At 42.0% G+C, this 26,346-nt stretch overlaps 5 protein-coding genes and 5 non-coding genes across 10 annotated transcripts; all 10 read left to right on the top strand.

Annotated features, from left to right (window-relative positions):
• Positions 1–731: 731 nt before the first annotated feature.
• On the top strand, positions 732–2,169 carry LOC100695992 (NAD(P)H dehydrogenase [quinone] 1). Its single transcript, XM_019362485.2, has 6 exons — positions 732–887; positions 986–1,150; positions 1,223–1,353; positions 1,433–1,540; positions 1,616–1,717; positions 1,794–2,169. Exons 1-6 carry the CDS (start codon positions 884–886, stop codon positions 2,091–2,093), a joined length of 810 nt encoding a protein of 269 aa, XP_019218030.1. The 5' UTR covers positions 732–883; the 3' UTR covers positions 2,094–2,169.
• Positions 2,170–2,899: 730 nt separating this feature from the next.
• Positions 2,900–2,993, top strand: trnai-uau (transfer RNA isoleucine (anticodon UAU)). Its single transcript has 2 exons — positions 2,900–2,937; positions 2,958–2,993. It is a non-coding gene; the product is annotated as a tRNA-Ile (tRNA).
• Positions 2,994–6,444: 3,451 nt separating this feature from the next.
• Positions 6,445–7,930, top strand: LOC109203223 (NAD(P)H dehydrogenase [quinone] 1). Its single transcript, XM_019362486.2, has 6 exons — positions 6,445–6,593; positions 6,753–6,917; positions 6,991–7,118; positions 7,199–7,306; positions 7,382–7,483; positions 7,560–7,930. The coding sequence occupies exons 1-6, from the start codon at positions 6,590–6,592 to the stop codon at positions 7,857–7,859; spliced, it is 807 nt and encodes a 268-aa protein (XP_019218031.1). The 5' UTR covers positions 6,445–6,589; the 3' UTR covers positions 7,860–7,930.
• Positions 7,931–8,824: 894 nt separating this feature from the next.
• Positions 8,825–8,918, top strand: trnai-uau (transfer RNA isoleucine (anticodon UAU)). The gene is made up of 2 exons: positions 8,825–8,862; positions 8,883–8,918. It is a non-coding gene; the product is annotated as a tRNA-Ile (tRNA).
• Positions 8,919–9,391: 473 nt separating this feature from the next.
• On the top strand, positions 9,392–9,485 carry trnai-uau (transfer RNA isoleucine (anticodon UAU)). Its single transcript has 2 exons — positions 9,392–9,429; positions 9,450–9,485. It is a non-coding gene; the product is annotated as a tRNA-Ile (tRNA).
• A 3,042-nt stretch (positions 9,486–12,527) lies between these two features.
• Positions 12,528–13,983, top strand: LOC109203218 (NAD(P)H dehydrogenase [quinone] 1-like). Its single transcript, XM_019362478.2, has 6 exons — positions 12,528–12,679; positions 12,799–12,963; positions 13,043–13,173; positions 13,254–13,361; positions 13,435–13,536; positions 13,613–13,983. The coding sequence occupies exons 1-6, from the start codon at positions 12,676–12,678 to the stop codon at positions 13,910–13,912; spliced, it is 810 nt and encodes a 269-aa protein (XP_019218023.1). The 5' UTR covers positions 12,528–12,675; the 3' UTR covers positions 13,913–13,983.
• Positions 13,984–15,836: 1,853 nt separating this feature from the next.
• Positions 15,837–15,930, top strand: trnai-uau (transfer RNA isoleucine (anticodon UAU)). The gene is made up of 2 exons: positions 15,837–15,874; positions 15,895–15,930. It is a non-coding gene; the product is annotated as a tRNA-Ile (tRNA).
• Positions 15,931–17,282: 1,352 nt separating this feature from the next.
• Positions 17,283–18,776, top strand: LOC109203222 (NAD(P)H dehydrogenase [quinone] 1-like). The gene is made up of 6 exons (XM_019362482.2): positions 17,283–17,438; positions 17,593–17,757; positions 17,830–17,960; positions 18,040–18,147; positions 18,223–18,324; positions 18,401–18,776. Exons 1-6 carry the CDS (start codon positions 17,435–17,437, stop codon positions 18,698–18,700), a joined length of 810 nt encoding a protein of 269 aa, XP_019218027.1. The 5' UTR covers positions 17,283–17,434; the 3' UTR covers positions 18,701–18,776.
• Positions 18,777–21,583: 2,807 nt separating this feature from the next.
• trnai-uau (transfer RNA isoleucine (anticodon UAU)) lies at positions 21,584–21,677 on the top strand. The gene is made up of 2 exons: positions 21,584–21,621; positions 21,642–21,677. It is a non-coding gene; the product is annotated as a tRNA-Ile (tRNA).
• Positions 21,678–22,174: 497 nt separating this feature from the next.
• LOC109203216 (NAD(P)H dehydrogenase [quinone] 1-like) lies at positions 22,175–23,653 on the top strand. The gene is made up of 6 exons (XM_019362476.2): positions 22,175–22,332; positions 22,475–22,639; positions 22,718–22,848; positions 22,919–23,026; positions 23,100–23,201; positions 23,278–23,653. The coding sequence occupies exons 1-6, from the start codon at positions 22,329–22,331 to the stop codon at positions 23,575–23,577; spliced, it is 810 nt and encodes a 269-aa protein (XP_019218021.1). The 5' UTR covers positions 22,175–22,328; the 3' UTR covers positions 23,578–23,653.
• The last annotated feature ends 2,693 nt before the right edge of the window (positions 23,654–26,346 follow it).

Raw genomic sequence — 26,346 nt, 5'->3', positions numbered from 1 at the left:
GTTTGTGTTGTTCTCGAGAGGGGGGGTTGTATGTGATAGATGGGGCCTCATGCACACTGTGGCCTGCGTGAGGTTGCCATAATATACCCCCACAAAATATGGCAATTTGACACAGTGGTGAAGAATGAGGAGTGTTTTCAGAATATAAATCATGTTAGTGGGAGCATGCAGCTTTCTTTGAGTGACTTCACTGTGTGTACACGTGCACGCTTTGTTGCACCCCCGTTGTTCTGTTTGAAAAGGTTTTTAACCTGCAGCTTATGCTCCCGCCACAGCCTGTTTCTCAACCTATGTTTTCTATGCGATCTGTAGCAGATTGAACTTGACATGTTATAATTTGCTTTTCCAGCTAAAGGCATGAAGGATTTAGTAATAATATTTCACGGCTGCTTTCATATTATCTGTAATAGCTACACACTTTTATCTTGGTGCTAATTTTGCAAAAGTATATAGATAATTAAAGATCATTCCCATGTTTAATTGCTTAGCTCCTCGTTTCAACATCTAATGGAATTAATTAACCCTTAGATAACAGTCATGTCATGGTGACGACATCAGTTTCTCTGAAAGATGATTAATTTTCATGTCTTTTAAATGACAGACATTGAAAAACTAATTTTAATCATCTTGTAGGAGAGACGCATGCTTGGTGTCCATGCAGTTAAAAGACAAAAAGATCTGAAGATGACAGGCCTTAGAGAAAATCCCCACTTCCAGCTGGCAGAGTGATGACTCTGATTGCTGATTGACTGCACCTGGTTGAAGCAGAGCCCACTGGGTGTATAAAACCTGGATTCTGAGCTTTGCGCCAGTAGCAGCTTTTCCCATCGGAGTACTAGTGATTTGTGAGCATCATCAGTTACAGCGGAGCACTTGTGTCAGAATGTGTAAGTATTTTTGATGGGTGTTTCTATTTTGAATGCTTTAATGAACTGTTTCTGATCTAATGGTCACTTTGTCTTGTCTATTCTCCTTGGCTTTGCAGCCAAGAAAGTGCTGATTGTGTATGCCCATGAGAGCCCTGCCTCTTTCAATGCTGCTGCCAAAGATGCTGCTGTGGCAGCTCTGACTGCTCAAGGCTGCACTGTAGAGGTGTCTGACCTGTACGCCATGAAGTTCAAAGCTGCTGCTACTACTGAGGACATCACTGGTATACAAATATCCTGCAGGTATAGCAATGCTTTGATTGTGCTACAGGTGTAAACATTAGCTTTATTTGCAGGTGGAGTGAAGGATGCTGAGAACTTCTGCTACGCAAAGGAGATCAAACTGGCATCAGAGGAGGGCAGACTTGCAGATGACATCAAAAAAGAGCAGGAGAAGCTCAAGGAGGCAGACCTTGTCATCTTTCAGGTAGTGTCTGACTGGACGTGTCTTTGCTGTCTGCTGAAGGCTGTCCACATCAAAATGACCATTAAACCTGTGTTCCCAGTTCCCCATGTACTGGTCATCTGTTCCTGCAATCATGAAGGGGTGGATGGATCGGGTGTTGGGCTCAGCCTACGCACAGGAGAAGCGGTACAGTGAGGGGATCTTCAAGGTGAGAGCTCCACCAACATGTCTGTGTTCAGCCTGTGTCCTCTCCCTCTTTGCTCACTCCTTGCTCTCTGTCCAGGACAAGAAAGCCATGCTGTCCTTCACCACTGACTGTCCTGAATCTGTGTACAGTGACACTGGCATCAATGGTGACATCAATGTCACACTGTGGCCGCTGCAGGTGAGGTCTCACTATAAACAGAGCCAAGCATTAAATGATCTGTCATGTGGTAACAGCTGCTCCTCCCTGTGTGCAGAACGGGATCCTGAACTACTGCGGCTTCCAGGTTTTTGCCCCTCAGATCTTCTGGGATCCTGCTACTGGTTCTCCTGAATCTCGCAGCTCCATGCTGGAGGGCTGGCGCACACGACTGCAAAACCTCTGTGGGGAAGCACCTGTGTACTTTGCTCCCTTGGACTACTTTGACAAGGAGAAGGGTTTCCTGCTGAAGCCTGAGGTCAAAGAGAAATATGCCAGCAAAGAATGTGGCCTCACAGTGGGGATCCACATGGGCAAGCCACTGCCGGCCAACAGCCAGCTCAAGGCCGGGGTCTGAAGATGGAGTGGGTCCATGTAATGTCTTGGTCTTAAAATATGTGCTGCAATAAAGGCTGCTTTATTCTGATTATTGAGCACGGAGTCTCTTAATGAGTCACTGCTCTCAGGTTGTAACTGGATAATGTGTAAAGTGGTTTTGAGTTCAGTAAACTACTGAACGACTTAAAGTAACTTGCCACCTACAAGTACACTCTAAAAGCCCTGCATAGCAAGCTTGTATAGAGACTATTACTATATTGGGATGCTTGGTCTTATTCAGGCTGAACTGATTAGTCTGATGCGTCATTGATTTATATTCATGACTTGGCACAAGTTGCCACCAAACACGTGTAATTGTGATGACCGATCTGCGGGACTAAGCAGGTTGGCGCAATTGTATAGTGCAACCACCCAAGGGTTTCAAAGTGCAGTCAACCGACTCTTTCTGGCTTTGTCAAACGGACTTGATTAATTTTCTACAATATGCTATTTTCAACAAAATCTGAATACCGGGTTATAGTTGGAGAGCTAATCACCATGCTGTGGTCAAGAAAATCCTAGAAACGGACTCCTCCACTGCACAGAATTAACTCTAATTGCTTGAATAACCTGGACACAGTCCCCAACTCAAACTACTAATGGGAGTAGACCCTTTTCCATAATGAGTATGCAATCCTAACCTTTGAACAGTGTTTATACAAGCCCACACATATCTGAATCTAAAAGTGGAAATACCCCAGTGCTGTAAGTGGAAATGTTAAAAGCTCACTTAAATAGCTGAATAGATTCATGACAGGGACACGACTGAAACTTCATTTGTCTGAAGCTCCAGTGGCGCAATCGGTTAGCGCGCGGTACTTATATAACAGTATTCAGCAGAGCAATGCCGAGGTTGTGAGTTCGAGCCTCACCTGGAGCACTATCTTTAGTCTGACCCTCAACTGATGATAAAAGGTTAAAAGTTCATTATGATAAAAAAATAAGCCTTTTTGGACTACTGCCACCCCCATTAGCAGAGATTGTTACAGCAGTGTGCACTCGACAATCATCAAAATATGCAGAGTAATTAGACAATGTCGTTTCATACCATGAAAACCTTGTTACAGAACTATCAATATCCACTATTTTATTTTAATTATCCTGTATTGTTAATACATCTGACTTTGTTTTTTACAACAACAAAAAAAGCCAGAATATATGTTGATCATTAAGAGTATTATGATGACTTTAGCTGTGTATAACTTAACCTCATTAATGTCTGGCATTCCCTGCCTACTGCTGGCATATGTTAAGATTCAATCTGTATTCCAGAGCCTACAGAAAAGTATACCAACTCCATTTACAAGTGGAGACACCCATGAGAGCTGCCAGAGGCCTCACAGGATTTTTAAGTCCTGCCACCTGTGCCAGTAATTTAGCACTTTTTTGTTTGACTTTTCTTTTAAAAAATAAAACTAAACGTTGACATATTTCTAACTCTCTGTCACTGCTAGCAGCTAACATGGCCATGCTAATATGCTACCTAGCTGAGTCACTCACTAATTACATGTGTCTACCAAACCAGACCTTAAACATTGGCATACAGTATGTTTTCTCTTATATCTCATACATAATCCTCCAGTGTTTTTGTCAGTGCATTGACTCCACTGACTCTCAACCTACTTTAGTGACTAAAAAAGCAGAGTAACTTTGATTTAGTGGACTGATAACATTCAAACTGTGCAATTTTATGCAGGAATGCTTTTGTAAATGGCTTTATTTACGATAGCTAGAGCAGATATTTGAGTTTGGATGCAAAGTACTGTGCAAACATCTTGAACCACCCCTTTTTTATTTATATAAGGGGTGGTTATGAAAATAGGAAATCGGTGGAGCTACTTACTGAAATGTGTGCAAACTTACATGGAAATACAGTACATGAGGCAAAAACAGAGCATGTACAATTTTAACAAACTTGGCAATATTTGTATGACCACCTTTATTCTGAACTCTCTTTGGAAAGCTTTCTTGTAATTTCTATAATAGTTTTTGGGTATAATTCTCCAGGTCACTTGAAGGTCACACCAAAGCTTTTCTTTGCATGTTTGCTGCCCTTTTTTCTTTTCTCTTTGCCGATGATCCCACACTGCTTCAGTAATGTTGAGTTTTGGGCTCCGGGGATCCCAATCAATGACTGATAGTGTTCCAGTGTGTGTTTTTCTATCCAGGTCTGCGTTACTTCATTGGCAATATGTTTGGGATCATTGTTATGGTGAAAAATGTTGCCAGTCTGAAGTTTCCAGATGTTATTGCATTGTGGATTCAAACATCACTGACAGAAAAGCAGCCCCAGACCATGACACTGACGTGGCATCCACCATGTTTTACAGGTGACCATAGATACTCACTGTTCACCATTCTCCTGACCTCATATTGACAATAACGTGAATAAAATTTTCACATTTGGATTCATCATTCCATGAGACCCAATACCACTGATGTTTCACTTCAGTTTCGGTGTAATTTGGCATACCTCAGCCTTTTCTCCCTGTTTCCCTTCCTTAAGAATGGCTTCTTGACAGCCAGCCATCCACTGAGAACATTTCTGATGAGCCTTCAGCGAACAGTAGATGGTTCAACTAAAGGGCCTGATGCATCTCTCAGGTTCTGTATCAGGTCTTTGCTTTTCCTCCTATTTCTTAGGGATTTCAGAAACTTTCCATCTGCTTTTCGCTACTTCTGCCACTTCTTCTTTTGTCCTCCACGTTTCCAGTTTCCCTCATTTTTAAGGACACTTACTAACATATGACTAAGATCAATTCTTGGCTAGTAGCTATTTGAGAATCACCTTTTTGGTAAAAAAAAATACAATTTTTAGCTGTCAAATTCTGTTATCTTTGACATTTTATATAGATTCAGATGAAGAAACTGGAACTAATTATGTGTTTGGGCAACAGGCTGCTAGTAACAAAGTGCCTAAATATACAATTTAATGTTGTTTCTTTGCCAAGTTGTCCATTATGTGTAGACACAACACTGGTTCATCCTTTGAGTTAGGCATCCTTTAAATGGAACCACTGAACTGAAGATAATGTCCAAAGAATTAGACACAGACAATTGACTTTAGGAAAAAGTCATTTTGCTAAAGACCACTTTGAAAAATTACAACAGAGTCTGGCTCCTTGGAAGCAAAATATATTGCTGTTGGTGGGTGTTGGTCAGTTACACTGTTTTCATCTCTCCTTTGAGGACTGAAGTTTGGCCTGAAGGTTTGTGCAGCAGCAGTTCTTGCTACTCCAAATTTGTTAGCCATTGTTCCCTGCACATTATACTATAGAGATCAGAAGTAGACAATTATAAGAAAATCAAAGCTTATACTGTAAAGAACATAAATGTTTCAAGGATCATAAATGAGCACACAACGTTGACACGGTGAAGGTGAAAATATAACAGTGGCACATATAAATAAACTGACTTTATAAATGATAAATGTCGGACACTTAAAAGCCGTCTTATCTCGTATAACTTTCTTTTCACTGAGACAGTAACTGAGGGCGACCCTGTGAAAGAAAACAAATACATTGTGTTGAAGTAGATTATATACACGCTTAAGGCCACTTCTATCACATGTGTGTGTTCAGTGGTCTGCTGCTTCTTCTTCTTCTTGCTTGGTGCTTTATCACAGCTGGCATCCAGGACAATGCAGTACTGCCTCCTGTAGGATTCTCCAGTCATTTAACATTACTAACCATTCTGCTTCTAGATGCTCTTATTTAGTCCGGTCACGTAAAGATAACTCCGTAGTGCTGCCCTTGATTCATTCTACATAATTTTGTAACATTTCTTTCCCTAATGAATTTCCTACATCACAGAAGAACGTGCTTAACTGTCTCAGCCTAATGGCATTGTTCACAGAGACCAAATGAATGTTCTGTTATGAATAAAGTATTATTGAGGTTGCTGTGCCCACTCTGGATTCCACTTAACATGGCTTGGTCTCGTCTACTGGTCCTTTGATAGAGTATGGTGCCAGTTTTATTTAGTAATGAATACAAATGCCTTCCCCTTGTACTGTTTTCCCAATTAAGTTGCCACTGTGTTTTTATCTGTTTCCATACAATACTTTTCACTTCTGACTTTGATCATTTTACTTTGCATTTAACATGAGTTTTAAAAAACTGCACCTTTTGCCAATTTGCTTTAAACGAAGCACAATCCAGTTCCTGTGTTTTGCCAGGTAATTGTATATTTGCAGTATTTCTCAAGGTAAGATGCCTGTTGCAATACTAATACTAATACTAATACTAATAATACTATTAGCTGATATCAAGCCAATTCAGTGGTACTCAGAGCCAGCCATCAATCAGCCAACTGCCTGATTGATGACCCTGATTGCTGATGGACAGCACCTGAAGTAACGAGAGCTAGGAGGTATATAAAACTACCATGCCAAGCCTTCCACTAGTAGCAGCTTCCTCCAACAACGTACCTACCACTTGCAAAGTTGATCAGTCATAGTCAGGTACTTGCTTTGAAATGGGTAAGTATCTCTTTTTATCCCACCCCCATTCTTCTCTATTGTCATGATTGCTGTTATCATTACTGAAATTAAACATAGGTTGTAATAGTTTTTTGATAGAGTGTGATTAAAATATTCTTGACCTAGTAGGAATTTAATCTATTCTCCTTGGCTTTGCAGCCAAGAAGGTGCTGATTGTGTATGCCCATGAGAGCCCTGCCTCTTTCAATGCTGCTGTCAAAGATGCTGCTGTGGCAGCTCTGACTGCTCAAGGCTGCACTGTAGAGGTGTCTGACCTGTACGCCATGAAGTTCAAAGCTGCTGCTACTACTGAGGACATCACTGGTATACAAATATCCTGCAGGTATAGCAATGCTTTGATTGCTCTTCAGATGCAAATGCTAGATTTTTGTTGCAGGTGGAATGAAGAATGCAGAGGGCTGCTATGCAGATGAGATTAAATTGGCATGGGAGGAGGGTAGACTTGCAGATGACATCAAAAAAGAGCAGGAGAAGCTCAAGGAGGCAGACCTTGTCATCTTTCAGGTAGTGTCTGACTGGAAATGTCTTTGCTGTCAGCTGAAGGCTGTCCACATTAAAAATGACCATTAAACCTGTGTTCCCAGTTCCCCATGTACTGGGCATCTGTTCCTGCAATCATGAAGGGGTGGATGGATCGGGTGTTGGGCTCAGCCTACGCACAGGAGAAGCGGTACAGTGAGGGGATCTTCAAGGTGAGAGCTCCACCAACATGTGTGTGTTCAGGCTGTGTCCTCTCCCTCTTTGCTCACTCCTTGCTCTCTGTACAGGACAAGAAAGCCATGCTGTCCTTCACCACTGACTGTCCTGAATCTGTGTACAGTGACACTGGCATCAATGGTGACATCAATGTCACACTGTGGCCGCTGCAGGTGAGGTCTCACTATAAACAGAGCAAAGCATTAAATGATCTGTCATGTGGTAACAGCTGCTCCTCCCTGTGTGCAGAACGGGATCCTGAACTACTGCGGCTTCCAGGTTTTTGCCCCTCAGATCTTCTGGGATCCTGCTACTGGTTCTCCTGAATCTCGCAGCTCCATGCTGGAGGGCTGGCGCACACGACTGCAAAACCTCTGTGGGGAAGCACCTGTGTACTTTGCTCCCTTGGACTACTTTGACAAGGAGAAGGGTTTCCTGCTGAAGCCTGAGGTCAAAGAGAAATATGCCAGCAAAGAATGTGGCCTCACAGTGGGGATCCACATGGGCAAGCCACTGCCAGCCAACAGCCAGACCAAGGCCGGGGTCTGAAGATGGCGTGGGTCCATGTAATGTCTTGGTCTTAAAATGTATGCTGCAATAAAAAGGCTGCTTTATTGTAACTTCAGTTTGAGCAATGAGTTTTAAATGCACCACTTGGTTTCATACAGTTCAACCATCTAGAAAATGGTACATATACTTCACAGGACACCGAGCTTTCTGTGTAGGCTTTCAAGACTGGTGTCTTTATCCAACACTGACCAAACTGATGCTTGGGGCTTTGTTGCATACTGGAAATGTGAGCTGGAAATGGTAACTTGGAACTGTACACTGATGCAATGCATGGCAAATTCAGTCAGCTTCTCCACAGTAGCATGCTGAGTGACAGCTTGAGCCCTCTAGCTCACTACACCATATATAACGTGATGGTGTCGTCATCTTCATGGTTCACTTGGCACTACTTCGTTGCGTCTTTCCTGTACAGGTACTGTCTCTTTACCAGTAGCACCACTGCAGGAATTGTGGGGAATGTTAGTGCTTTTTATCAAGGGGAGGGATGAGCTCAGACTAAGTAAAAAGCTCAGCATGTGGGCAGAGAGGAAATGTGACACTTTAAAATATAAGGGTGTGGTCAGCCAGTACCACCATTGCCTTTCATATAAATACACTTTAATCAATCAGCTACTGAGCATTTCATATGTACAAAATTCCAAGATAAGATGTCTGAGAGAATGAGAAATAGTTGTTCTTACCCATAGCTACTCCTTGGTCTCCCTGTTCTTTCTACAAGCCGGCAGCCTAAAAACACTGGGTCCAATTACATCAAAAATTTCATTTTTCTGCAATACATTTTCTGGTTTTATGTTCCATTCACCAATTGATACTGATTTGGGGCTGGAACCTATCCCAACTCCCATAGGGCAAGAGGCAGGGTACATCCTAAATTTGCAGTGTGAGCTTTCTCATTTCGCCTTGATTTTGTAAATAGGTACATGAATGCTCCTGTTTTGAATGTAGCTCCAGTGGCGCAATCGGTTAGCGCGCGGTACTTATATGACAGTATGTGGCTGAGCAATGCCGAGGGTGTGAGTTCAAGCCTCACCTGGAGCAGTGGCTTTTTTTCTTCTCCACATTTATGTTTCTGCTACGAAGGTTGTGTTGGGTAACACTCTAATATGAAATAAAAAATATATACAATATACACCACATAAACAGACTGTCGAATAATGCACACTATTTACATAAGGTGTGCTCACTCTAAGCACTGTTATATAGGCATCTTGTCATTTGTTTATTACCTAAAAACTTTCTTTATTAAAATCCACTGCTGTGTTTTTAGTATGCTGAGTTATAAACAACTATCTTGCACTTTAAGCGTTAAGATGAGGCGGGGTACACCCTTTGTGGTGCTCCAATCAGTGCATGTATGATAGTATTAGACAGAGCAATGTTGTGGCTCTATGTCCATGGTCCTTGAATTACAAAAATACAAAACAAAAAGAGGCGGGACACACCCTAGACCGGCTGCCAGCCTTTCTCAAGCCTAGTACTCATTTGTTCATTAATTTTGTGCTTTAGTCAGCGCTCCAGTGGCGCAATCGGTTAGCGCACGGTACTTATATGACAGTATTGGGACGAGCAATGCCGAGGTTGTGAGTTCAAGCCTCACCTGGAGCAGAATCTTCAAGCTAATTTTTACCTAATGCCAATAGATAAATGCTCAGGGGGAAAAAATGTGTCCTTATTTCTTGAGAAAATAACAAATCTAATGTTGGCAAATGCTACCGACAGCACTACTGTTTACTTTCTTCAAAAAGAGAACCGCTTGACTCACCTTGAAAGAGGAGTTGAGGAAGCCATTGAAGGGAAAAGCTACTGCCAGGTTGAAAGGGTGGTGCTCTCTTTGTGGTAGAGTATCACTTCCTGTTCTTGTTGCAACATACGGTGGTGTTTTTGTGTAGCTTGTCAGACAATTTAATTAAAAACTTACAGATATATCCCATACAGCATAATGACATACTCGATTACATCAATAGGAAGTCACTAAAATCAATACTGAATCGGTGTGCAACTTTGTCAAAACAATGTTGGATTCTGTAGTTTTCTCTGGTCCCCTCCCCCCCCAACCAGGAGTGACATGTTTAGCCACATGTTCTCCTTAAATTGCTGGCTGTCTGAGTGGTGTCCCAGAAACGATGTGGGCTTTATAGATAACTGGGAAACTTTCTGGGGAAACCTGGTCTTGTTAGGAAAGACGGCAGCGCGGAGTCAAGGTTTCTCTTTAGCACTGTAGCCAGACTGACAAAAATTCAGAGCTCTGTTAAGCCAACCATTCCTTTAATGATAACTAGAAATGATTTAATGAATTTCTTTACAAACAAAATTTTAATCATCTCACAGACGTAATATTATATCCATCTAATTTCAGTACAATTTGTATTCATTTAGTCTTTTTCTCCAATTAACTTCCATAATTATTTCCTCCAAACCATCAATGTGTCTTTTAGACCCCATTCCTACAAAACTGCTCAAAGAATCCTGCCATTAATTTATGCTTCAATCTTAAATTTGATCAACCTATCTCTAATAATCGGCTCTGTACCGCAGGCCTTCAAGCTAGCAGTAGTTAAACTATTACCTAAAAGCGCTATATAAATACAGGCCATTTTACCTAAAAAGTAATCTCTTGACCCAGCTGTCTTAGCTAGTTACAGTTCAATCTCCAACCTTCCTTTTATCTCAAGAATTCTTGAAAGAGTCGCTGTAAAACAGCTAACAGATCATCTGCAGAGGAATGGCTTATTTGAAGCGTTTCAGTCAGGTTTCAGAGCTCATCACAGCACAGAAACAGTGAAGGTTACAAATGATCTTCTTATGGCCTCTGACAGTGGACTCATCTCTGTGCTTGTCCTGCTAGACCTCAGTGCAGCGTTCGATACTGTTGACCATAATATTCTATTTGAATGATTAGAGCACGCTGTAGGTATTACAGGTACTGTGCTGCAGTGGTTTGTATCATATCTATCTAATAGACTCCGATTTGTTCACGTAAATGGAGAGTCCTCTTCACACACTAAGGTTAATTATGGAGTTCCACAGGTATCTGTGCTAAGATCATATTCATTACATTACGCATACTTCCTTTAGGCAGTATCACTAGAAGACATAGGATACATGTTCACTGCTGTGCAGATGACACCTAAATTTATGTATCCATGAAGCCAGATAACACACACTAATTACTATAACTACAGGAATGTCTGAAAGATATAAAGATCTGAATGACCTCTAATTTTCTGTATCTACATTCAGATAAAACTGGGGTTATTGTACTCGGCCCTAAAAATCTTAGAAATCTTGTATCTAACCAGATTCTTACTCTGGATGGCATTACCTTGGGCTCCAGTAACACTGTCAGGAACCTTTGAGTCATTTTTGACCAGGATATGTCCTTCAATGCATACATTAAACAAATATGTAGGACTGCTTTCTTCCATTTGCAGAATATCTTTAAAATTAGAAAGATCCTCTCTCAGTGTGATGCTGAAAAACTATCCATCCATTCACTTATCCTTTCCAGGGTCGCGGGGGGGGGGGGGGGGGGGGGGGCACTGGAGCCTATCCCAGCTGTCATAGGACAAGAGGCAGGGTACACCCTGGACAGGTTGCCAGTCTGTTGCAGGGCTAACACCTAGGGAGACACAAACACAGGGAGAACATGCAAACTCCACACAGAAAGACCCCGGCCTGATGGTGGAACTGAACTCAGGACCTTCTTGCTGTGCAGCAATAGTGCTAACCACCGTGCCACCGTGCTGAAAAACTAGCTCATTAATTAATACTTTTAGGCTGGCCGACTGTAATTCATTATTATCAGGATGTCCTAAAAATGCCCTGAAAAGCCTTCAGCTGATCCAAAATACTGCAGCAAGAGGACTGACAGGGAGTAGACAGAGAGAGCATATTTCTCCTATATTGGCTTCCCTTCACTGGCTACCTGTTAAATCCAGAACCAAATTCAAAATCTGGCTCCTCACATACAAGATCTTCAATAATCAGGCCCCATCTTAACTCAGTGACTTTATAGTACCATATCACCCCATTAGAGCTCTTTGCTCTGAGACTGCAGGCTTACTTGTGTCTCCTAGAGTATTTAAAACTGCACTGTATAAATACAATTGAATTGAACTGAACTGAATTGATCTGAAATGGGAATCGAGGAGGGGTGCTGTGGTTGCAGATACTCACTATCTCACTGTGAAATATACTCTTGGTCTATGGTCATGACAATTTGCATATTCATACATACTGACTGACCTCATGGCCAGTTGCAAATAAGTGATGGTACGTTGAGACATTGTGAAAAGGTGCGTTTCTCATGTTGGAAAAACCTCAAATCAGCCGATTCTCACTAATGAGCTCACATGGATGATTGACAAAATGCTTCTTCCACTATAAACAAACCATCCAGATGAACAGAATCAACTTTCTACAAGAAGGTACATTATGGTGACTTAAACCATGTACCATAGCTTCTACACCGAAAGGACACTTTGACCACATGATGGCACACGTGACTATGGCTTATAAATTCATCTTGTGTTTGAACTGGGCTGAAGGTTTAGGTTAATCTCAGAGTTATGCCCACAAGTTTCCATACAAAATGGGAAACCTGAGAGAAATTACCCCAGTACCAGCTGGCTGACTCATGAGACTGATTGCTGATTGACAGCACCTGTGTGAAGTAGTGCTTGAAGTGTGTATAAAAGCGGCAGACTGTGTTTTGCTTCAGTATGGGCAAATTTTTCTCTTATTATAACAGCTAGACAGAAAGCTCATCATTTACTGTTGTGTACCAGTTTTGAGAATGGGTAAGAATTTTTCTTCCTGGTAACTGCTGAAACTTGTTTGGTCTCTTATTTTGAACAATGTGAAATGTTTGTGATCTGACTGGAACTCTATCAATATTTTATTTTTTTTGGCTTTTCAGCCAAGAAGGTACTGATTGTGTATGCCCATGAGAGCCCTGCCTCTTTCAATGCTGCTGCCAAAGATGCTGCTGTGGCAGCTCTGACTGCTCAAGGCTGCACTGTAGAGGTGTCTGACCTGTACGCCATGAAGTTCAAAGCTGCTGCTACTACTGAGGACATCACTGGTATACAAATATCCTGCAGGTATAGCAATGCTTTGGCTTTGATTGCTCTTCAGATACAAACACTGGATTTTTGTCACAGGTGGAGTGAAGGATGCTGAGAACTTCTGCTACGCAAAGGAGATCAAATTGGCATCAGAGGAGGGCAGACTTGCAGATGACATCAAAAAAGAGCAGGAGAAGCTCAAGGAGGCAGACCTTGTCATCTTTCAGGTAGTGTCTGACTGGGAATGTCTTTGTGGTCAGCTGACAAGTGTCCACATTGAAAATGACCATTAAACCTGTGTTCCCAGTTCCCCATGTACTGGTCATCTGTTCCTGCAATCATGAAGGGGTGGATGGATCGGGTGTTGGGCTCAGCCTACGCACAGGAGAAGCGGTACAGTGAGGGGATCTTCAAGGTGAGAGCTCCACCAACATGTGTGTTCAGGCTGTGTCCTCTCCCTCTTTGCTCACTCCTTGCTCTCTGTACAGGACAAGAAAGCCATGCTGTCCTTCACCACTGACTGTCCTGAATCTGTGTACAGTGACACTGGCATCAATGGTGACATCAATGTCACACTGTGGCCACTGCAGGTGAGGTCTCACTATAAACAGAGCCAAGCATTAAATGATCTGTCATGTGGTAACAGCTGCTCCTCCCTGTGTGCAGAACGGGATCCTGAACTACTGCGGCTTCCAGGTTTTTGCCCCTCAGATCTTCTGGGATCCTGCTACTGGTTCTCCTGAATCTCGCAGCTCCATGCTGGAGGGCTGGCGCACACGACTGCAAAACCTCTGTGGGGAAGCACCTGTGTACTTTGCTCCCTTGGACTACTTTGACAAGGAGAAGGGTTTCCTGCTGAAGCCTGAGGTCAAAGAGAAATATGCCAGCAAAGAATGTGGCCTCACAGTGGGGATCCACATGGGCAAGCCACTGCCGGCCAACAGCCAGACCAAGGCCGGGGTCTGACGATGGAGTGGGTCCATGTAATGTCTTGGTCCTAAACTGTATGCTGCAATAAAAAGGCTGCTTTATTGTAACTTCAGTTTGAGCAATGAGTTTTAAATGCACCACTTGGTTTCATACAGTTCAACCATCTAGAAAATGGTACATATACTTCACAGGACACCGAGCTTTCTGTGTAGGCTTTCAAGACTGGTGTCTTTATCCAACACTGACCAAATTGATGCTTGGGGCTTTGTTGCCTACTGGAAATGTGAGCTGGCAATGGTAACTTGGAACTGTACACAAACTGATGCAATACATGGCAAATCCAGTGAGCTTCTCTGCATTGGCATGCTTGAGTCCTCTAGCTCACTACACCATCCTGTAATGTATGGTGTAATTGCTTCCATGGTTCAATTGGCACTACTTCATCACCTTTTTCCTGTACCGGTACGGGCTCTCTGCCAGTAGCACCACTGCTGGCGTTGTGGGAAATTTCAGGGCTTTTATCTCGGGGAAGGATGAGCTTGATTACCATGTTTAAAAAGCTCAGCATGTGAGAGTACAGGAAATATAACTGTTTCTAACATGAGGGTGTGGTCACTCACTACAACCACTACTTTTTAGTAGTGGTCAAAAGGGCAGATCCCTGTATTGAATGGAATAGTCATTAAACAAATGACACATCTAAGGTTTCTAATTGTGAGCATTACATATGTACAAAATTCATGTAACTCAGGAGAGATGCATGTGACAGGAGTAGAAATGGCTGTCCTCAGCTATTGCTTACTTCGGTCTCCCTGTTTTTTTTCTACAAGTTGTCAGCCTACGAGCATTATCTGCAATGCTATTTGAATCTTTTGGTATGGAAACAGAATTGTTCTGCAGTTCGTTTTCTGGTTTTATTTTCCATCCATGCATTGATTTGATGAGTCAAATCTGCATGGGGACTTGAACCTTTCCAAACACCCACAGGACAAGAAGCAGGGTACGCCCAATGTATTAAGATGCAAACTTTGACTGAAATAGTCTTTATTCACATTTACTGGTATTAATATAATACATACAGCACAGTGTTCACTTAGCTTTGCACAAAAATAGCTGCTGGTAATGTTCTCCAAAGAGCTTTGACTTTTGATTTTGAGTATATTTCAGAGGCTAATTTTTCTTTTGGTTGGTTAGCACTGTTGCCTTACAGGAAGGAGGACCTGAGTTCAATTCCACCATCATCCTTCGGCCTTTCTGTGTGGAGTTTGCATATTTTCCCCATGTTTGAGGGTCTGGCACTAGTCTCTGTGCCTCTTGCTAAGTACAGAACGATTATACTTTTGCCACCTCTGTAGGTAACCAGCCTGTTGCAGAGGCAATTTTATATCTTAAATGGGCTGAAGTTTATTTCCCCGTAATTTATTATAGGTTCATAAATGGAACTCTTTTGGCGCGACAGTGCTGCGATCTTGCAATCACTGCTACAAAGGTTGTGTTAGGTAGCACTCTAATGTGAAATAGGAAAAACATATACAGAATATAAATAGACTATCAAATAATAGAGACTAATTACATCAAGTATACTCAATATAAGTACTATAAAATAGACATTTTGCCATTCACTTATTACCTAAAATCTTTATTAAAACTCACTTATGTGTTTGTAGTATACTGAGTTATAAACAACTATCTGACGTTTTGATTGTGATGACTCAAACAAGACGAAAAAAAGAGGCGGGGTACACCCTTTCTTCTCGTGCTCCAAACCGTTAGTTCACGGTGTATAATAGTATTAGGCAGAGCAATGTTGTAGCTGTATGTCCTTACTGCTTACAAAAATACAAAACAAACAAAAAGAGGTGGGATACACCCCAGACAGGGCGCAAACCTATCTCAAGTGTCGGTCATTCATTCATTTTTCCTTGATTTATTATAGGTCCATGAATGCGCTTTATTCAGCGCTCCAGTGGCGCAATCGGTTAGCGCGCGGTACTTATATAACAGTATTGGGATGAGCAATGCCGAGGTTGTGAGTTCAAGCCTCACCTGGAGCATGATCTTCAAATTAATGTTTACCCTAAAGAGGGGAGGGATCTGTTTTCCTTAAGAGACAACAAATATCATGTATGCAAATCCCTATTATAAAGTAAAGTTGTGTAGTTTCTTCAAAGAAAGAATCTTTTTCTTGCCTAACCTAACCTTCAGTGAGGAGTCAAGGAGGCCACTGAAGACAAAAGTAACCAAGGGGGATCCTGTGGTTGCAGATATTCACTATCTCGCTGTGAAATATACTCTTAACTATGGCCATGACAATTTGCATATTCATAGTTAAACTGACTGAGCTCTTGGCTAGTTGCTAGTAAGTAGTGGTGTTTTCTGTCATTGTGCAAAGGTGCGTTCATAAAGTTGGAAAATCAGCCGACACTTGCTGATGAACTCACATGGATGATTGACAAAATGCTTCTCCAAATAAAAACGCAACATCCAGATGAACAGAATCAACTTTCTGGGGAGAAAGTAAAATAGAAATAACAAATGATTCCATCCGTAACTATGCAATGCAAATGGATGACAATTCATAAATAACAAGTAATATGTAAAATGTCATTTTAAAAGCAAAATACTTACTGTCCTTTTTCATTTAGCTTTTCTTCTCAGTTTCTTTCTTTGGTTCTTTGGTATATTCATAACATTTCAGTGCCACCTCTGGACTTTCATATTTACCTGCTGAAGCATTGAAACTGCACCCATTACAAAATTAACTGGGAAACTGTATAATTAAATGTTGATTCTCAGTGTAATGGAAGGCATGCTCCTTAAATATACAACGAGAATCCAATAAAACAGACTAATTACACAGAGTATGCCTATTTTTACACAGAGTATTTATTTTCAGAATAAGATATAAAAACTGTCTGGTTTCGTAAGCATTATGATGACTTAAACCATGACCACATGATGGCACTGTAGAACACCTTTAGAAATTATTATAAACGTTCCTAATAATGATTTAAAAATAAAGCATTAATGTGTGTGTGTGTGTGTGTGTGTGTGTGTGTGTGTGTGTGTGTGTGTGTGTGTGTGTGTGTCCTCTTGTATAGTTTATATCAGTGGTTCTAAGACTGCAGGACTTGGTCAAACATCCAACATTGGTCCAAGTTTAATACCAATCATCACAGTAAATGATGGAGAGAAACTGAGGTGAATATTATTTATAAGAGGAAATTGAAAAACAGAATGAATATAATGAACTGTTATACATTTATGCTGTGTTTCAACTGGGATGAACATTCAGTTTAGTCTGACTGTTACTCCCACTAAAATATTTTCCAGTTTTAGTAATAAATAGGAAACCTGAGTGAAAATCCCTCAGCACCAGCTGGCTGACTCATGAGCCTGATTGCTGATTGACAGCACCTGTGTGAAATAGTGCTCGAAGCGTGTATAAAAGCAGCAGGCTGTGTTTTGCTTCAATATGAGGATTTTTTTTTTTTTTTTCTGTTCCTACATCGGCTAGACAGAAAACTCTTCAGTTACAGTTGTGCACCAGTTTTGAGAATGGGTAAGAGGTTTTCTTCCTGGTAACTGCTGATACTTGTTTGGTCTCTGATTGTGAAAGTATTTGGTTTCTGTTTTGGCTGTTTCCTTTGAGAGTCAATGGGAAATGTTTGTGATGTGACTGGAGCTCTATCAAATCTTTATTTTTGGCTTTGCAGCCAAGAAGGTGCTGATTGTGTATGCCCATGAGAGCCCTGCCTCCTTCAATGCTGCTGCTAAAGATGCTGCTGTGGCAGCTCTGACTGCTCAAGGCTGCACTGTAGAGGTGTCTGACCTGTATGCCATGAAGTTCAAAGTTGCTGCTACTACTGAGGACATCACTGGTATACAAATATCCTGCAGGTATAGCAATGCTTTGATTGTGCTTCAGGTGTAAACATTAGCTTTAATTGCAGGTGGAGTGAAGGATGCTGAGAACTTCTGTTATGCAAAGGAGGTCAAACTGGCATCAGAGGAGGGCAGACTTGCAGATGACATCAAAAAAGAGCAGGAGAAGCTCAAGGAGGCAGACCTTGTCATCTTTCAGGTAGTGTCTGACTGGAAATGTCTTTGCTGTCAGCTGAAGGCTGTCCACATCAAAATGACCATTAAACCTGTGTTCCCAGTTCCCCATGTACTGGGCATCTGTTCCTGCAGTCATGAAGGGGTGGATGGATCGGGTGTTGGGCTTTGCCTACGCACAGGAGAAGCGGTACAGTGAGGGGATCTTCAAGGTGAGAGCTCCACCAACATGTCTGTGTTCAGGCTGTGTCCTCTCCCTCTTTGCTCACTCCTTGCTCTCTGTACAGGACAAGAAAGCCATGCTGTCCTTCACCACTGACTGTCCTGAATCTGTGTACAGTGACACTGGCATCAATGGTGACATCAATGTCACACTGTGGCCGCTGCAGGTGAGGTCTCACTATAAACAGAGCCAAGCATTAAATGGTCTGTCATGTGGTAACAGCTGCTCCTCCCTGTGTGCAGAACGGGATCCTGAACTACTGCGGCTTCCAGGTTTTTGCCCCTCAGATCTTCTGGGATCCTGCTACTGGTTCTCCTGAATCTCGCAGCTCCATGCTGGAGGGCTGGCGCACACGACTGCAAAACCTCTGTGGGGAAGCACCTGTGTACTTTGCTCCCTTGGACTACTTTGACAAGGAGAAGGGTTTCCTGCTGAAGCCTGAGGTCAAAGAGAAATTTGCCAGCAAAGAATGTGGCCTCACAGTGGGGATCCACATGGGCAAGCCACTGCCGGCCAACAGCCAGACCAAGGCCGGGGTCTGACGATGGAGTGGGTCCATGTAATGTCTTGGTCCTAAACTGTATGCTGCAATAAAAAGGCTGCTTTATTGTAACTTCAGTTTGAGCAGTGAGTTTTAAATGCACCACTTGGTTTCATACAGTTCAACCATCTAGAAAATGGTACATATACTTCACAGGACACCGAGCTTTCTGTGTAGGCTTTCAAGACTGGTGTCCTTATCCAACACTGACCAAATTGATGCTTGGTGCTCTGTTGCCTACCGGAAATGTGAGCTGGCGGTGATAACATGGAACTGTACACTGATGCAATGCATGGTCAATTCGGTTAGCTTCTCCACATTAGCATGCTGAGTGACAGCTTGATCAACCCAGCTCACTACACCATCTATAACATGATGGTGTCATCAGTTTCATGGTTTACTTGGGAACACTTGATTGCCTCTTTCCTGTACAGGTACGGTTTCTCTGCCAGTAGCACTACTGCTGGAATTATCAGTATTTTATCAAGGGGAGGGATGAGCTCCATTTCCAAGTTAAAAACCTCAGCACTACACTGTAATGCGAGGGTGTGGGAACCCAGTACCACAGTTGCCTTGTAGTGGTCAAAAGGCAAATCCCTCTGCTAAACAGAATAGTCATATCAAAAATGACACATTTAAATGAGTGGGTTTTTTTTTTTTTTTTTTTTTTTTTTGTTTAAAAAAAAAAAAACCTCATAAGCTACTCACCATTACATAGGTACAAATGAGGACAAGACTAGAAATGGGTGCAGTCAATCAGTTGATGTTCTTAACCTATGAGCCTTAACTCACATTCTTTGCCTCTGTTGTTCCTACAAGCTGTCAGCCTAAAAGTTTTAATTTCTTTTAGAAATTAAATGCCAGTTTACATTTAGTTCTTTAGTTTGACTAAGGAGCTTGGAAAGTAAATACTTTAATTTTCATGAAGGTGTTTCACCTCTCATCTGAGAGGCTTTTTCTAGTTTTTAAATCAAATGGTGGAAAATCGCAGCTATTTAAACCATAATGGGAGTTGACAGCTCTTTAGTTCTTTACCTCACAAGAAATGCTCATGACAGAAAATCATGTAGGCAGCTGCAACCGATATCAAAGGTATTTACTTTTTTTTTCGAAGATAACCACAATTCATTCAGGAGAGAAGATGTCAGTGGCAGGACTAGAAAATGTTTTCCGAAGTAAACCAGTTCATGTGTCCAACCTCTGAGCTTTTCCCTGCCACCTGTTAGTCCTGCAAATCCATCACATGAGAATCTACCAACATTTAGCCAATCATGTGCTCCTCCACTTTGAAGAATTGTAGAAGCCAATCATCTCCCGCTGCACCTACTAGGATTTGACCAATCATTGTTATGGCTACCAAGAATGCCGCCAGGATTTGCTCCCCAAATACAGGTAGATCCTGATTGGCATCAATACTGTAATTAAGTCTGTTAAAGTTTATAGTATAAAAACATTGAGAAGTATTGAAATGATGGGCTTTTCCTGCACTGGTAGCGAGCTAATCATACTGGAGGCTAATCAACATTTATATGTAGTTCACTTAGCTACTTTTTAAAAAGTAAGAGCCAAGGAAGTGAGAATAGTAATGAAATGTGTGCCTTTAAGTCCATTAGTATAGTTAATTGCTGCTCACACATTATTAGGAAATAGTATAACAGAGAAGCACATTTCATTTACTCATTTACATGAAAAGTACACTCAGACTTCAGTTTTCTTTAATCTACTTTAGTTTTGTAAAATAGGAGTTCAGGATACAGAGGTAAAATACAGACATAAGCCTTTATTGCCACATGGTTAAATTCTTTATCCATTAGTTCCATATCTATTAGTAAAATACACTAAAAACCATCACAATTAAAGAATAAAAGTGAAATATGAAAAAAGGGAAACAGAAATGATCTGAAACAAATGTGTACAGACTGAAAAAAACAACATTTGTAACAGAGGCTATACGTTCACACTGCAGGTCTTAATGCTCAATTCCGATTTTTTGATCAAATCCGATTTTTTTGTCTGCTTGTTCACACTACACATAAAATGCGACAGCAAACGCTCTCCAGTGTGAACGCTCAAAGCGGCCCGCATGCGCAAAAGAAGATGTCACACACCACTCGCTCTGTTTAGACCCAGAGCAAACAATATTGTTTGACTGATTGCCCTTAATATAAAGACTTCGGACTTTATGTTTCCAGATTTTTGCTTTAAGTTATTTTGTTATTTACATAATAATGTAAATAACCTAATAATTATCCTTATTGCTGTTTTAGAGAGGAGCGGTGCTTCAAAGGATAGTTGCAGATTTCTGTCAGAATCTGCAGAAAATACAGTACAAATAAAATGTTCACATTTCTCCAACGTTGTCTTCCCAACAGTTTCACCGGATGGTAGGAAATCGTTCGCGATGTCTTCTTCGGCGCTGATAATTGGCGTCTGTCTTGTGTCAGTGACGTAAAAGACGGATTTAATGCGACTTGACCGTTCACACAGCAGTCGCTTTCTAAAACATCGGATACGTATCGGATTCAGTACCACATACGAAAGTGACCCAGATCGGATTTGAAAATATCGGATTTGTGCCGTTCACACTGTCATACCAAGATCGGATACGGGTCGCATAGGGGCGAAAATATCGGATTTGATGCGCTTTCGCCTGCAGTGTGAACGTAGCCATAGATGTATAGAAAAAAGACTGATTTCCCATATATTAATACAACGAACTTTCCATGAATCCTATATATAGTACGTAGACCATAAGCATGAGATTTGTGGCAATATAGTATAGTGTAAAGTATTCGTTCTATGAATGACTAAGCTGTTACTGTCTCCCTTTTTTCCATTAGACCAACTGAATGAAGTGAGAAAGGAATAAAGGCTTTACGCATGTGCTCCAGTGGCGCAATCGGTTAGCGCGCGGTACTTATATGACAGTATTGGGCTGAGCAATGCCGAGGTTGTGAGTTCAAGCCTCACCTGGAGCAGAGACTTGAGCTAATATTTAACTTCTGAGAACAGATAAATGCCAAGCCAACATTTGACGATACTTTGAAAGCATCATAAAAAATGAGCAACATTCAAAATAAAGGTTAACAAACTCAGAATTATATCTTTCTTCTGCTACTTTTTTGTCAACCAATGCGAGCTATTAACCATCAAGATATAGTTTTTCCTTCAAGGTCAAAGAATTTTGGCTGTATGTGTGTTTACCCTTTATGTCCTTATGTATAGTTTATACCAATGATTCCCACACTGCAGGGCGTAAGGAAAATCATTGGTTCGCCAAGTTGGCCAACAATCACCATGGGAAAATGATGTGTGTGAAACTCAGATGATTATGATTATATGAGGTATATATTCATCTTGTGTTTAAACTGGGCTGAAGGTTTAGGTTAATCTCATATTCTTCCACCAGTTTCCATACAAAATGAGAAACCTGAGAGAAATTACCCCAGTACCAGCTGGCTGACTCATGAGACTGATTGCTGATTGACAGCACCTGTATGAAGTAGTGCTTGAAGTGTGTATAAAAGCAGCAGACTGTGTTTTTGCTTCAATATGAGTAGTTTTTTCTTTTACTACATCAGTTAGTCAGAAAACTCATCATTTACAACTATTGTGTGCCAGTTTTGAGAATGGGTAAGATTTTTTTCTTCTTGGTAACTGCTGAAATCTGTTTGGCCAAAGCTGATAGTCTTTGACAAGAAGAGTGAAAGGTTTGTGTGCTGACTGGAACTTATCAAAACTTGTATTTTTTTAAATTTAATTTTTGATTTTGCAGCCAAGAAGGTGCTGATTGTGTATGCCCATGAGAGCCCTGCCTCCTTCAATGCTGCTGCCAAAGATGCTGCTGTGGCAGCTCTGACTGCTCAAGGCTGCACTGTAGAGGTGTCCGACCTGTATGCCATGAAGTTCAAAGCTGCTGCTACTACTGAGGACATCACTGGTATACAAATATCCTGCAGGTATAGCAATGCTTAGGTTTGGATTGTTTTTAAAATGTAAACATTAGCTTTATTTGCAGGTGGAGTGAAGGATGCGGAGAACTTCTGCTACGCAAAGGAGATCAAACTGGCATCAGAGGAGGGCAGACTTGCAGATGACATCAAAAAAGAGCAGGAGAAGCTCAAGGAGGCAGACCTTGTCATCTTTCAGGTAGTGTCTGTCTTTGTGGTCAGCTGACAGGTGTTGACATTAAAAATGACCATTAAACCTGTGTTCCCAGTTCCCCATGTACTGGTCATCTGTTCCTGCAATCATGAAGGGGTGGATGGATCGGGTGTTGGGCTCTGCCTACGCACAGGAGAAGCGGTACAGTGAGGGGATCTTCAAGGTGAGAGCTCCACCAACATGTCTGTGTTCAGGCTGTGTCCTCTCCCTTTGCTCACTCCTTGCTCTCTGTACAGGACAAGAAAGCCATGCTGTCCTTCACCACTGACTGTCCTGAATCTGTGTACAGTGACACTGGCATCAATGGTGACATCAATGTCACACTGTCACCACTGCAGGTGAGGTCTCACTATAAACAGAGCCAAGCATTAAATGGTCTGTCATGTGGTAACAGCTGCTCCTCCCTGTGTGCAGAACGGGATCCTGAACTACTGCGGCTTCCAGGTTTTTGCCCCTCAGATCTTCTGGGATCCTGCTACTGGTTCTCCTGAATCTCGCAGCTCCATGCTGGAGGGCTGGCGCACACGACTGCAAAACCTCTGTGGGGAAGCACCTGTGTACTTTGCTCCCTTGGACTACTTTGACAAGGAGAAGGGTTTCCTGCTGAAGCCTGAGGTCAAAGAGAAATATGCCAGCAAAGAATGTGGCCTCACAGTGGGGATCCACATGGGCAAGCCACTGCCGGCCAACAGCCAGACCAAGGCCGGGGTCTGAAGATGGAGTGGGCCCATGTAATGTCTTGGTCCTAAAATGTATGCTGCAATAAAAAGGCTGCTTTATTGTTACTTCAGTTTGAGCAATGAGTTTTAAATGCACCACTTGGTTTCATACAGTTCAGCCATCTAGAATATGGTTGATTTGCATAACAGGATGCTCGGTAAGCTTTCAAGACAGGTGTCCTTATCCAACACTGACAAAATTGATGCTTGGCGCTTTGCCTACTAGAAATGTGAGTTGGCAATGGTAACTTGGCACTGCACAAAAACTGCAATGCATGTCAATTCGGTTAGCTTCTCCACATTAGCATGCTGAGTGACAGCTTGATCAACCCAGCTCACTACACCATCTATAACGTGATGGTGTCATCAGTTTCATGGTTTACTTGGGAACACTTGATTGCCTCTTTCCTGTACAGGTACTGTTTCTCTGCCAGTAGCACCGCTACTGGAATTCAGTATTTTATCAAGGGGAGGAATGAGCTTAATTTCCAAGTTAAAAACCTCAGCACTACACTTTAATGCGAGGGTGTGGGAACCCAGTACCACAGTTGCCTTGTAGTGGTCAAAAGGCAAATCCCTCTGCTAAACAGAATAGTCATATCAAAAATGACACATTTAAATGAGTGTTTTTTTTTTTTTTTTAAAAAACCTCATAAGCTACTCACCATTACATAGGTACAAACGAGGACAAGACTAGAAATGGGTGCAGTCAATCAGTTGGTGTTCTTAGCTTGTCAGGAGTTTTCCTGTTATGCAACTCGGGTCGGAATAAAACGCTCAGACAGGTTTAACGTGTACACGGTCGAGGCTCAGGGAGACTCGCACTGTGCAATAAAAAGAGAGTCTTTATTCAGAGAGCACATACAGGAAGAGAGAAAATAGAACTGCAGGCTTCCTGTGTAACTTCCCCATTTAGGAGTCTGCACAGAGTTGCAGAGTTTAAGCTGAATACTGAAAAGAGCAAACACATTTAGATAATGAAACGTACTTTTAAGCATAACATAATAAAAATCCCAAAATCCTAAAAAATCTCTTAACATTCCCTCCTGTTGTACATAGTACATATATGTACATAGCAACCACTAACAGTGTATCAGCCTACGGCCACTTGTAAACATTATTAGCCAAGACATCATAAAATAGTGGGTTTTGTGAGTATGTTATATCCAAGTGTCTATCTCATTATCACCTTCTTCATTCTGTGACAGGGTGATGCAAGCATGAATTGAAGCAGAACAACAGTATTATAACACCAACAAAAACAAGTCCTTTAATCAGCAGGGACGTCCAAGAGCCGCTTAAAAGCCACGTAAGCCAGTCTTCTGTATTTGTGGCATAGTCTCGTTGTTGTGCATCCCGAAGTTGTCTGAGTGTTTTCAGAGCATCAGTCATGTTCGGTGAGTGCACATTATCTGGAATGTATGTGCAACATGTGTTGTTATAGAGGACACCTTTCTCCTTTCTCGGCAAGAATCATGTCCAATGCTACCCTGTGTTGCATTACTGCAATGCGCAGAGCGTCAATCTCTTGATCCCGTTCGTCGTTGAATTTACATGAAGCAGTCAGAACCTTATGTCTTTCAGTCCAAAGTTTAAATTCCTCTGGGACATCGGAACCCCATATGGAATCATGCTGCTTGAGGTCTGGGGTGCTTCGTCTTTTCCTTGTTGTTGACGTTGATGTTGACGTGGTGTCCATGGTTATCTTGAAAGTGTGGTCAGATATGAAAATGGGAGCGCACTGACCTGTCCAATTCCCAGGAAGGATATCCCAGGCCATCCCTTGCACCCAGAAGGTGCCATTTGAGATGTTGCTGCTCTTCACGGGCCCTCCAGGAGCGTGTGTCTGTACTGCTTTGCAGTTGGTGGTGTTTCCCATTGGCGTGGATCCGTTCTCTTGGCGGCGGCATAGGCTGCGGCTCAAATTCCCATTGTTTCCAAGAAAGACTGGGAATGATTCAGCCTTACTTCTGTGCTTCACTTTCAGGTCAACCCAGAACCATTCGTCACATGTGCCATCCTATCTGGAGAGGTTCCTCATGGTTGACCACGATTCCCTGGAATTGATGCCCACGGCTGGCGTAGCTTGCGGCACACTTTGCCTGAACTATGTCCATTCCCTTCGCATACAAGGTGGCGTATTGTGTCGTTGGGGGCATATAGGAGCAAACATAGCAGTCTTTTCTGGGTGTGCTGTCATGTATATATCGATACCATGCGTTGTTCATCTTCTTTCTTTTGGGTGAGTGTTAAGAAACTCACCAGGAGTGCAACATTAGCCACTAGGAGGACGAGTGTCTTCATGATGACCAGACACACCTGTGACCTCTGATGAGTAGACTACTGGCAAGAAGAAGAAGGCGGGGTATACCCGATCAGCCCTCCCTCCACCAATAGATCACCATACAGGAGTTAGGGGTGTCGGCGTCTAAACATTTAGGTTGTCACTCACTTTTTTGCAGTGGCTTTGATGGATCCAAGACGGTCTTTCTGCTATTTTGCAGGCAGTAGGTGTGGTGGGTAGCACTTGATAAGGACCTTCCCACCTTGGTGAACTCCAATTTTTCCTTTGGAGTACTTTGATCAGGATCCAATCACCTGGTTTCAACCTGCAAGATACTGGAGAGTTGTTTAGAACAATCTCTTTATTTTCAAGTAATTTCAAGTTGTGAGTTTCTGAGAACTTTGTGTCAGTCTCATCCACATTTTCACCAGGCCTATACACTCAGGCCATGGTCTCCCTGTTTCTTCCATGCATTTTCTC

Source organism: Oreochromis niloticus, linkage group LG8 (assembly GCF_001858045.2).
Source record: "Oreochromis niloticus isolate F11D_XX linkage group LG8, O_niloticus_UMD_NMBU, whole genome shotgun sequence".
NCBI classification, from domain to species: domain Eukaryota; kingdom Metazoa; phylum Chordata; class Actinopteri; order Cichliformes; family Cichlidae; genus Oreochromis; species Oreochromis niloticus.
This window is presented reverse-complemented; position numbering and strand designations above follow the sequence as displayed.